This window comes from Rhinoderma darwinii, chromosome 5, assembly GCF_050947455.1.
Source record: "Rhinoderma darwinii isolate aRhiDar2 chromosome 5, aRhiDar2.hap1, whole genome shotgun sequence".
In the NCBI taxonomy this organism is placed as follows: Eukaryota; Metazoa; Chordata; class Amphibia; order Anura; family Rhinodermatidae; genus Rhinoderma; species Rhinoderma darwinii.
In genome coordinates, this window is record NC_134691.1 from 273,593,027 (window position 1) to 273,606,005 (window position 12,979).

Consider the following 12,979-nt stretch of genomic DNA (forward strand, 5'->3'; position numbering starts at 1 on the left):
AGAACCAAGTGCTGGTAACAAGTAGTGCCTCACTCTCTGATGGACTCAAGCCATCCATGTATTACATAATTTAAATGTCTGTCATGTAATACTGCACTTCTCCTGATATGCAACTGCTTGCTGAGGATCTCTGGAGCCAGACCCCCGGCGATCAGCTGATCACTATGGTGGTTTTCAGATTAAAGGAGTTGTGTGTGTGATGATACACCCCTTTAACTAAAGATGCAGCTTACTGATCGCTTCATACTAAGCCATGGTTTGGAGGTACCTGTGCTAAAGTATAAACGGACTAGATTGTATATAACTCATTAAAACCTGCATCCACTCAAAACCTTTTCAAGTTGAGATGTGACTGTATTTAGGAACAATTTCGTCTCCCTCTGTAGTACACTCGTTTCCAGGAGACTGAGATATGGGGAGCTGCTTGCAGGAGCCCTCACATCGAAGATCTGATTTAGCAGTCTGTGTTGATACCTGTAATATGGACAGAAAAAAATGATGGCTCCTGGTTAATTTCTTTCCCTCAGAAGCTTTGCAGGACTAAGTCATGATGAGTTATTTTTGAACATGCAGAGTTACTATTCTTGTAAACGGACTAAGAAAATCATTGTTGACCGCCCCGGCCTATGACATAGACAAGGACAGCAAAATCATCTCCATAGTGTGAAGACCCTGCACATAGCACTATAGATCTGAACACTTAACACTGACAAGGGGGAAGTGCAATGTCGGGGTTAATTGCAGTGAACCTGATTATATTTTTTTTCGATTTTGAGTGTCTTTAATATATGTAAAATTCGGATCTGTAATAAAGTTTAGCATCACGAATCTTCTTTATTATAAAAACTTGATCAGCAGTCCCGTTGTTCAGCACATTATCATGTTTTCACTTTACAATTAAAAAAGCTTTATGCTTCATCACTCCTATGCTTTACGCATAATTTAAAGTCTAAACCAGTAACCAGAAGAGTTGCGTCACTCGCCAATCAGACTTTTTTTTAAAAGAAACAAACAAACCTAGAGCGTGGTAGATACTCCGTCAATCTCTGACAATACTGTAGGTGGCAGCTGTTTAGTGCTATGTGCGCTTCATCGTGGCCCTGATGGTACTGCCCCAACAGATATTTATAAATCGAGGTTAAAAAAAAGGATTACATCTCTTAAACTCTTAAAAAAAAAAAAAAAGTTAAAAATATCAATTTACAGCAAGCAATGCATGTACAACCTATATAGCCAAATAATAATCAAGAATATCATCTTAAATCTTTACAATTGTTTAGAGTGTTAGAGATCATTTAAGACATTACAGCCTTGCATCTACTGATCCTCACGTTGGAGTAGGTATGCCTATCAACAGAATCCCTTAAAAAGGTGTAACCTTTTTTTTAACCCCGATTTATTAACGTGTTAAGAGTTCTACCATAAGTGCCATGATGAGATGCATATAGCGCTAAATGGCTGTTGCTTTTGTCAGAGGAAATTGTCTAACATGCTCTATGTTTTAATGAATAAAAGAAAAAGCTGTTTTTAACAGATTGGTGAGTGCTGCAACTTCTACTTGTTACTTGTTTAGAATGCTGCACTAAATGCTTACGGGCAGATTCAGACGACACTCCGTTTGGATGTTTGTAAACGGAAAAGCACGTGGTGCTTTTCTGTTTACATTCATTCTTTTACTGCTGTTGTGCGAATAACGCGCGTCCCACGGAAGTGCTTCCGTGGGGCATGCGTGATTTTCACGCACCCATTGACTTCAATGGGTGCGTGGTGAACGAAAAATGCCTAAATATAGAACATGTGAGTTTTACGCAGCGGACTCACGCTGCGCAAAACTCACGGACTGTCTGCACTGCCCCATAGACTTGTTTAGGTCCGTATGACCCGCGTTAATACCACGTGGGCTGCACGGACGAAAATCACGTTCGTCTGAATCCGCCCTACCACAGATGACGTTTTTCCCAGGTTGAATGCTGGAAATTGAGTGTTAGTGAACCTCTGCTACTGTTAAGGTCTTGTTATGTCACTGAAGTACTATGATGACATAATAGTGTTTTAAGGAGCCAAGCGCAACCAGTATTAAAGGGAACCTGTCACTAGATTTTAGAGCACTGAACCACCAGCATGTCGTTATTCTGCTGGGGAATAGCATCCTAAACATGCCCCTCTCAAACCTTTCAGTTTTAGCATTTGGTCTAAAAAGAAGTTCTAATACTGCCGTGCGCTATATGTAAATTGCCAGAGAATCTTTAGATGAGTCCATCGCCTTCCTGCACGTGCTCAGATGAAGCTGAGGACAGAAAACCTGGACTACTCTCTGGACTCTTCTCCACACTGTATTATAACTTATTTTTAGATAAAAGGCTAAAACGGACAGTTTTGAGAGGGGCATGTTTAGGACGCCATTTCCCAGCAGTATAAGGACATGCTGGTGGTTTAGTGCCAGAAAATCCAGTGAAAGGTTCTCTTTAAGTTTTCCTTTTTTCTTTTGTGTAGTCTGCTGCGCTATGCTTTCCTGTAAAAAACAAACAAAACCCAGAAACCTGACCGGCTCATTATAAATTGGTGAGATTATTTTGGATCCGTTACAAAACGGTTTAGTTAAAACCATAATACACCAGCATCCATTAGTATTGGAGTGTATTAAAATACTTATGAGCTTAAAGAGAACCTGTAACCTCTCCTGGCATGTCTGTTTTAGTAGATACTTGTATTCCCGATTTTAAATATCAATTCTGGAGCATCTTTTCTTAGAACTATCTATCTTGTGCCGTTCCTTTATTATTCCTCCTAGAAGTTTAATAATAAATTGACAACTTGGTGTTACCAGTAAAGGGTGTGTCCCTACAAAGTCTGACACTGTCCAATCAGTGCTGACAGAGTGAAACTGTGTAGGGACACACCCCTTTAACAAGAGGAATGGTAACACCCAGTTGGCAACTTTTTTAAACTAAATTTAAAGGAGTAATAACAGAGGAACGCAGAGTTCTAAGAAAACATGTTCCCCCAATTGTTATTTAATGGGAAATACAAAGATTTTCTAAAATAGGCATGTCAGGAGAGTTGACAGGTCCTCTTTAAGTCAAGATGAGACATTCATTCATACATATGCATGTGGTTTATTTAGAATGTTTATTTAGGAATGTTGAACGCTGACTTTTCAAATACTTAAAGTTTTTTGTTTTGTTTTTTAAATTTGGGCTTACCCAGAATCCTATAATTTAAGGTCTGTATGCCTTTGGTGGTGGAAGAATTTACTGCAGGTAGAAGTACCCTGAAAGCATATAAACAGTCCCACTAAAAGGCCTAGTCTGTAAATAATGCTTTGAAATGTAGAAAAAATTATTACAAGATGCCCTGTTAATTTCATGGAAACATTGGGACTCTTTGATGAGTTGGTACCCAAGGGGTTCTCCCACAAGTCACTTTATAACTGCTTGGTCTATGTCTATACTATTTATTCAAGGATTTTGATTCAGATTTTGGCGATTCAACCCATGTCCCACTTTTTAACACTCCTATTAACTTATTTGTTTCCATTTCATTTGTCTTTCGAGCCCTTTAATATTTTTATTTCTTAGATCACTTGATAAACTGTGGTTTGTACCTCTGTGGTGTTTTAAATTATAATTGAATACATGCGGTCAATCAAATTGTTCAGGATCTGATTCTATGATAGACTAATTATGGTGATTTTTTTTTTTTACATTCATATTGTAGCTGCTGATTCCAAGGAGCGACAGTTCTGGTTGACTCAGCTTCAAGCATGTGCCAAGCACCATACAGAGTCCAAGGTAAATAACCTTTATTAAATAATCATAATACATCATAAAACATTTATATGAATATTCAATGATGCTACTTTAGATGCTTTGAGCAAGTTATGAGAATATTTTTTAAATGTTTGACATGCACAAGTTAACAGTCTTAGACTGAAAGTTTAAGATACATGCAGTTTGTAGAAAGACTGTTGAGAAGTTTCAGTACTTTATGGAATGGAAGATATTCTAGATAAAGTAAGTAGGCTATACATGGTAAATGTAACTTTTTCTATCTGAAAATCAGATTATTAGCAGATCATTATTAGTCAAGCAAGGTGGGAACTCTGTGTTTCTGATATACAGTAAGGCTGGAAATCCTCTGCTTGCCTCAGCCATCACTTCATAGGGATTTATCCAGCTCCCATTGGGCACAATAATCTGTATGCATTAAGCTCTTCAGCACCAACTAGTGGTCGCTGGAGCTTGGCAGAATTATTGCTGTATGAAGAGAAGCAGGGGATTTGTAACTTATTATCTGAAAAAAAACTGTCAATGGAATAAACAAATTTTGTACAAATATGTTGATCCTCAAGCAAAAGACAAAAATCATCTAAGCAAGAAAGTTTTTACAAGATCTCATTTATGCCAAATTAGGTAACACTAAATAGCCATGTTGTATGATAATTTTTATAATTGCCTTGTATCCTCTTTGTCATTTTTTTCAATACTGGTGCCATACACATCAGGTAAAAGTTTTCTGAACCTGCCGATTTGTATAGTTGACTCCCGATGGCAAATGTGGGGGAAAGAAGGATCAGGCATGTTGGATTTCACCATGCCCAATTTTTTTGGTCCTTTGGGATATACGTTTCTGCCAGAGATGTCTGGCAAATACTTATTCCCCTTTCCCTGTTGAAATAAACATGTACACTTGGCCGATCATGCATGTTTGTATTGGAGTTGGGAGAGATTTTGTAAAGGATCTGCCAGGCACAACTTCTGTGTATACGCCCATAGGTAATCAGTCTGCACCTGAGTCTATGTCTCTGAGACTGACTCCATCTTCCACCACTCAGGATGGCAGGCTTAGGAGCGGGAGAGCCTATCGCAGCCTGGCCAGACTCAGCTAGCTCCCGCCCTCTGTCTATTTATACCTGCCTTTCCTGTTCCTCCTTTGCTTGTGATTCTTCTCGTGTGGTTTCCTGGCCCAGCTACAGCTTCTGACTATTTGATCCTGCTCCATACTGACCCTGGCTTACTGACTACTCTCCTGCTCTGCGTTTGGTACCTCGTTCACTCCTGGTTTGACTCGGCTCGTTCACCACTCTTGTTGCTCGCGGTGTTGCCGTGGGCAACTGCCCCATTTCCCTTAGCTTTGTGTACCCTTGTCTGTTTGTCTCGTGCACTTACTGAGCACTTACTGAGCCGCCCAGTTGTACCCCGTCGCCTAGGGCGGGTCGTTGCAAGTAGGCAGGGACAGAGTGGCGGGTATATTAGGGCTCACTTGTCCGTTTCCCTACCCCCATCATTACAGATTTCCTATGTATGGCAGAGTAAGATCTGTTTTCTTACAAATAGTCCATTTTCTTTTTTGTATTTGTCCTGTTCAACAAGTATTAATAAAGCGAAATAACAGGCGACTATAAACACTGAGCTTAGAGAAGAAAAAAAAAAACTAATGTTGATATGCCTCATTTACATCAAACCTCATTTACATCAGAAGATTAAGGGATTGTTCAATTTTATCGGATTATGCGTGAAATGTCAATTGTATGTAATTTGGATAATGGCTAATGTTTAGCAAATAAAACGAATATAATTATCTGATATAATGCTGTTTGGAATTTAAATTACTCCTTCGATCAAAACCGGAAAAATGTGATTTCATAAACCTAAGCACAATATCCTACTTTATACTTAAAGTGCTAATCTCAACGATATACAATCCCTTTCCATATGCCCTAGTAGGGCATATAGATGTCAGAGAGAGAATGGAGAGCTCAGGGCCAGCAACAGCAACCGTTAAGATTGGGCCGATGCCAAGGCCCACTGAAGGAGGGAAGGCCACTGCTGTCTGCAAAACACAGGATGCTGCTGTGTTGATACTCCTACATGGCTCTACCAGAACTTCTCTGATGCTTGGAGGGTACCTCTATATATTTAATTTAACTTAAAGCGCTCCTTTTGCGTCCCATCTCTGTCAAACTCGGAACTGTATGTTGGGAGGCAGAAACACTACCCGTGAACCGCAAGCTACAGTGTCTCCAATTTGTGTATTTATTCATAATGTATTGAAATATACCAGGATATTATAGGAAGAAACTTTGCTAACAAAAAAAGTGCTAAAGAATTCCAATAAACATTTTTTTTTTTAATACATTTTATTAAATATCACATAACCGTAAATAACAGACATATTTGTTATCCTTGTAACTAACAACCGGTACAATAAAGTTATCGCAATATTTCAAGTTATCTTTGAAGTGCATAAAAAAATTTTTAAAAAAATTTGCTTTTTTTTCAACCCTTTCCCTATAATGAAATGTAATATAAATGAAACACTTATTTCTGGGTATTGCAAAATGAGACCTAAAATATCACTTGTCATAAAACAAGAATATTTAGCTACGTCAACGTAAAAATTACAAAATTATGGCTGTGGGAAAGTTTGAAGTGAAAATATAAAATAAAAATCATCTTACCATCTGAACAAATAGAGCATTTAACCCCTTGGAGACACAGCCAACTATGTTAACTTTATTCCTTGGGTCAATACGATTACGACAATACCAAATTTATATAGCTTATTTCATGATGTACTACTTTAAAAATAAATTTGTATCGCTATATTCTAAGAGCCATAACTTTTACATTTTTCCGTTGATGGAGCGAAGTGAGGGCCTATTTTTAGCTGTAGTTTTCATTAGTACCATTTTAGGGTACAAACGACTTTTTGATCACTTTTAATGTATTGCAGTATATTGTTTTTTACCGGTTCCTATTAAGCGCTACCTCTGGCTGGAGCACAAAGATGGTAGATCTGGTGGCCTATTGACCGCACCATCTAAGTGTTTAAACGGCTGGGATCGGAGTTATCTCTGATCTTGGCCGTTGCAGTGAGGTGTCTGCTGTATGTTACAGCCACTAAGCATGGGGTGGGCTACTCCATATTCCCTCTTAGCAGCTATTGTGTGCAGTTATGTCGCATGTCACCAAGGGTTTAAAGGGAACCTCTCAGCAGATTTATATAAGAAAAAATAGGTTTAAAGAGAGCCAGGCACAGAGAAAGGCATCCACTGACTGTTCCACTCTGTCATTTTGCCCATCCGGCTCATTTTAATTGACAGGGCTCTTCCTATTTGCATACAAATATCCACCTAGATATTAAGACTGGGGAAGTTTGTGTGTGTGGAGCCATACTACCATGTCAAACACCGTTCAATGGATAAAGGACAACACGAATGACAAGTGACAGAAATACCCGTAACATATCTTTTAGGTACGTGAGTTTAGTTTTGTTTTATTAAATCTTTTTTATTTTAACTTTCATTGTTTAACTGTAATTTGTATGCCCTGTTACTAAGCCATAATAATGGGTGCTTAGCACTTTTAACAAACCACCGTACGCTCTTTCCTGTATCGTTGCCCCACCAATCTGTAGGGGTGCCGCTACAGCTGCTCACCAAACAGTGTGGTCTCGGCCGGCTTAATCTTGGGAGAATATCTCGCTCCCTTGTCTAACAGCGCTTAACGCACTGCCGCCCTGCACACTAGGCACAGCGCTAGTGCAGGGTCCTGCACTGTCCGGACCACAGTCTGACACTCAGACGATTTACTGGCATCGCTGCCCCAGCTATTCCTGCTGAGGCGCTGCTATAGCACATAATCAGTCCCTGTGCATCTCGATCCAGTCTGAATATTATCCACCACATTGCTGCTCCATTACCAGGGAGCACCACTGTGGGAGATCAATTGGCTGGAGTCTATTCACACTGTGCTGCTTGCAATCGCATGGCAGTACATACCTTAATTGTGGTATCTTACAGTGACATTACCTTATTACACTTTTCAATTGGCCTTAGGGTATGTGAGATTTGGGGTCACTCGCACATATCCCATTGCACCATTGGTAATTTTATCACAAGTTTTTTATTTTAACAATACTATTAAAAGTTCTATATTAAATAGATCGCACGCTTTCCTCTTCTCCTTCCCTCCAACTACATGTAAGCCATAATAATCCATTAAAGGGGTTTTACTGTCATTTATGATATATCCACATGATAGGTCATAAATGTCAGATAGTTGCGGGTCTCACCTATCTCTAGAACGGGCCCCCCTAAACCCCGTTCTAGAACGGGCCCCCTAAACCCTGTTCTAGAACGGGGGCCCCCTAAACCCCGTTCTCGCTGAGCAACGCTGTTTCCGTAAGTCCCATAGAATTGAATGGTAGTTACGGAAGTAGCTCGCATACTACGCTGCTTCCGTAACTGCCATTCACTACTATTGGACTTACGGAAACCGTGTAGCTCAGCGAGCTACGTTGTTCTCTTTGAAGAAAATCTTTAGTGTAAACATTGGGCTGGTAGCATTAGTAGTGGGTGAAAGAGATCGGCTACGAAAGAGCTGCTCCTGCTCTTAAGGACTTGTCCCATCCATGTATTACATGGTTAAGCATTTATTTGAATGACTGCTGTGTAACACTACAGTACATTTCCCCTGAAGAGGCTGTTACAGGGGAAATGCGTGGTTTGCAGTTACTTCTCCTGGTGATATTAGCTGACTGACGAGGGGTGGCTTGCTGTTAAAAGGGATTGTCTCTATATGACAACCCCTTTTTAAGTTAGAGGCTGTTCAGGTCCTGGTGATCATGTGACTGGCCGTTAGTGGGAGGCTGCTGCTGGGTCTAACTAAATCCAGCATAGCCTTATTAGCGACAATAGTTACTATAAGAGGGCTGATTTCCCCTGTAAATGGGGCTGTGCAGCCGCAGTGAAAGTGGCATAACAAGGTGTAAAAGAAAATACATAAAGTCCCCCAAAGGTCTTTTTTGACCTTTGAGGGACAGACCATATGTGAAGGATTTGCCTGACACAGCTTCTGTGTCGACGCCCGTGGTCAATCAGCCTGCATCTGTTCCTAGGTCTGCTAGGGTGACTCGATCTGCTACCACTCAGGCTGGTAGGCTGAGGAGTGGGAGAGCCTATCGCAGCCTGGCCAGACGGTTCTAGCTCCCGCCCTTGGTCTACTTATACCTTCATTTGCTGCTTGTCCTTTGCCTGTGATTCTCTTGTTTCCGGGCTCTGCTGTTACCATTGACCTCTGCTTCATATTGACCCTGGCTTGACTGACTATTCTCCTGCTCTGCATTTGTTACCACTTACACTCCTGGTTTGACTCGGCTCGTCCACTACTCTGTTGCCCACGGTGTCGCCGTGGGCAACTGTCCCTCATTCCTTTGCTTTTGTGTTCCCTTGTCTTGTTTGTCTGTTGTGCACATATTGAGCGTAGGGACCGTCGCCCCGTTGTACGCCGTCGCCTAGGATAGGCTGTGCAAGTAGGCAGGGACTCAGTGGCGGGTAGATTAGGGCTCACCTGTCTGTCTCCCTATCCTGACATTACATAATCACAGGCCTATGGCAACAGGAAGCCTAACAATGGTCTCCTGCTCTGCCATTTCAGAAGCTGATTAGACCCCGCCAGGAGGCGAAGCCTAATCGGCTTGCTGTCAGTGAATGAAGTGAATGACTGACAGATCTAATACATTGCACTACATAGGTAGTGCAATGTATTAGAAAAAAGAAATCAGACAGTTGGACCTTCAAGTCCCCTAGTGGGACTTGAAAAATAAGTGTGAAAAAAAATATTAAAAAAATTGTATAAAAAAAGTTTTAAAACCTATAACAAAAGTTTCCAAAATAAAATAAAACAAAACACAATCGCCCTTTTCCCTTATCAAGTCCATTATTATTGGATAAAATAATAGAATAATCTATACATATTTGGTATCGCCGTGTCCTTAACGGCCTAAACTATAAAAATATTATGTTATTAATTCCACGCGGTGAACGGTGTAAAAAAAAACCCTTAAAAAACTATTCCAGAATTTCATAAATGAGATTTTAAGAGACTACCTGGGGGTATTTCTTGTGGTGTACCTTGATGACATACTTGTGTTTTCCAAGGACTGGTCCTCCCACATTGAGCATGTCAGGAAGGTGTTCCAGGCCCTTCGTGAAAACTCTTTGCTAAAAACGAAAAATGTGTGTTTGGGGTGCAGGAAATACCATTTTTGGGTCAAATCCTCACTCCTAACGAATTCCGCATGGACCCTGCCAAGGTTCAGGCTGTGGCTGAATGGGTCCAACCTGCCTCCCTGAAGGCGTTACAGTGCTTCCTGGGGTTTGCTAATTATTATAGGAGATTTATTGCTAACTTCTCGGTCATCGCTAAGCCTTTTACGGACCTTACTCGCAAAGGTGCCGATCTCCTCCACTGGCCTCCGGAGGCGGTCCAGGCTTTTGAGGTCCTTAAGAGGTGCTTTATCTCTGCCCCAGTGCTGATTCAGCCTAACCAGATGGAGCCATTCATCGTGGAGGTTGACGCCTCCGAGGTGGGAGTGGGTACTGTCTTGTCCCAGGGTACTAGGTCTTTCACCCATCTCCGTCCCTGTGCCTACTTCTCCAGGAAGTTCTCCCCCACTGAGAGTAACTACGACGTTGGCAACCGTGATCTCTTAGCCATTAAATGGGCATTTGAAGAGTGGCGCCACTTCCTGGAGGGGGTTAGGCACCAGGTAACGGTCCTTACCGACCACAAGAATCAGTTTTTTCTAGAATCTGCCCAGAGGTTAAACCCGAGACAAGCTCGATGGGCGTTGTTTTTTACTAGATTCAACTTTGTGTTCACCTATAGGGCTGGGTCTAAAAATATTAAAGCTGATGCGCTGTCGCGTAGCTTCATGGCCAGCACTCCTCAGGAGGAGGATCCTGCTTGTGTTTTGCCCCCAGGTATAATCATATCCTCTATTGATTCTAACTTAGTCTCTGAAATTGCGGCTGATCAAGTTTCAGCTCCCGAGAACCTTCCTGAGAACAAGCTGTTTGTTCCCCTGCAATTCCGGCTAAGGGTACTCGGGGAGAATCATGACTCTGCACTATCTGGCCATCCAGGCATCCTGGGTACCAAGCACCTCATTTCTACAACCTATTGGTGGCCTGGGTTGCTTAAAGACGTTAAGGCCTACGTCGCTGCTTGTGAAATTTGTGCTAGGTACAAGACTCCCAGGTCCCGACCAGCGGGCTTACTATGTTTGCCCATTCCCCACAGACCGTGGACCCATATCTCCATGGATTTTATCATCGATCTGCCTCCATCCCAAGGCAAGACGGTGGTGTGGGTTGTAATAGAAAGCTTCAGTAAGATGTGCCACTTTGTGCCCCTCAAGAAACTACCCAATGCCAAGACGTTAGCTACCTTGTTTGTCAAACACATCCTGCGTCTCCATGGGGTTCATGTCAATATTGTTTCTGACAGAGGGGTACAGTTTGTTTCATTGTTTTGGAGGGCTTTCTGTAAGAAGTTGGAGATTGATCTGTCCTTCTCATCGGCCTTCCATCCTGAAACTAATGGCCCAACCGAGAGGACTAATCAGTCTCTAGAACAATATTTAAGGTGTTTTATCTCTGACTGCCAAGATAATTGGGTCTCCTTCATTCCCCTCGCTAACCAGGTCAGTAACTCGTCAGGGTTCTCCCCCTTTTTCTGTAATTTTGAATTTAATCCACGGTTCTCCTCCGTTTCACTTGGTGGTTCCAACAATCCCGAGGTAGATGTCGTTCATCGGGAACTGTGCACAGTCTGGGCCCAGGTTCAGAAGAGCCTTGAGGCATCCCAGAGCATACAAAAGACTCAGGCAGATAAAAGTCGTTCTGTTAACCCCTTGTGTGTGGTCGGGGATCTGGTGTGGCAGTCTTCAAAAAATTTGCGCTTTAAAGTTCCGTCCAAAAAATTTGCTCCCCGGTATATAGGGCCGTACAAGGTCATTGAGGTCCTTAACCCTGTCTCCTTCTGGCTGGAGTTACCCCCGTCTTTTCAAATACACAACGTGTTCCATGCCTCCCTCCTGAAATGCTGCTCCCCGTCCTTGGCTACCTCGAGGAAACCTCCGGTCCCTGTTCTTACCCCTGAAGGGGTAGAATTCGAGGTGGCCAAGATTGTGGACAGCAGGATGGTCCAAGGCTCCCTCCAGTACCTGGTCCATTGGAGAGGATACGGGCCTGAGGAGAGGACTTGGGTACCCGCCCGGGATGTTCACGCCGGGTTATTGCTCAAAAAGTTCCATCTTCGGTTCCCCAATAAGCCAGGTCCACCTAGTAAGGGTCCAGTGGCCCCTCATAAAAGGGGGGGTACTGTGAAGGATTTGCCTGACATAGCTTCTGTGTCGACGCCCATGGTTAATCAGCCTGCATCTGTTCCTAGGTCTTCTAGAGTGACTCGATCTGCTACCACTCAGGCTGGTAGGCTCTCCCACTCCTCAGCCTATCGCAGCCTGGCCAGACGATTCTAGCTCCCGCCCTTGGTCTACTTATACCTTCATTTGCTGCTTGTCCTTTGCCTGTGATTCTGTTGTTTCCTGGCTCTGCTGCTTTGACCTCTGCTTCATATTGACCCTGGCTTGACTGACTATTCCCCTGGTCTGCATTTGTTACCACGTACACTCCTGGTTTGACTCTGCTCGTCCACTACTCTGTTTACCGAATTACCCTAAAATAGATATGTAATATATCAAAATTTATGGTAGACAATGACTATCACAAATAAAAGGTCTATTTTAGGGTAAAACGATATTTTTACTATTATTTTAAAACTATAAGCCTAAGGCCCCATGCACAAGAACGTGCTTTTGCGGCCGCAATTCCCCCGAAAATCCATGGGAGAATTGCATTCATTCCTATGGGGCCATGTACACAGGAGCACAGGAGCCTGGACCGCAGAAATAATGGGCAAGTCTTATTACGGGCATGTTCTGCGGTCCAGGCTCATAGGAAATAATGGACGCGGCCATGTGCGCGGCTCGCGGGTGACACTGCCGGCCGACCCAAAAATCACGGCCATGCACGTGGCTACGGTCGTGTGCATGAGGCCTAAAAATTAGAAAATGTTAAAAAGGACGTGTTAAAAATTATAACAATAAGTAGCCTTCATTGTCTGGGTCCCAT

The 12,979-nt window shown here is 42.4% G+C and overlaps 1 protein-coding gene across 3 annotated transcripts in view; it reads left to right on the forward strand.

Moving 5' to 3' along the window:
- Positions 1-12,979, forward strand: part of OSBPL10 (oxysterol binding protein like 10) — a 362,776-nt gene that overhangs the window by 126,176 nt on the left and 223,621 nt on the right. For all 3 annotated transcript variants that reach the window (XM_075827172.1, XM_075827173.1, XM_075827174.1), the window contains exon 3: positions 3,718-3,791. In XM_075827172.1, coding sequence (XP_075683287.1) covers positions 3,718-3,791 — 74 coding nt within the window. The remainder of the gene's footprint in view (positions 1-3,717; positions 3,792-12,979) is intronic.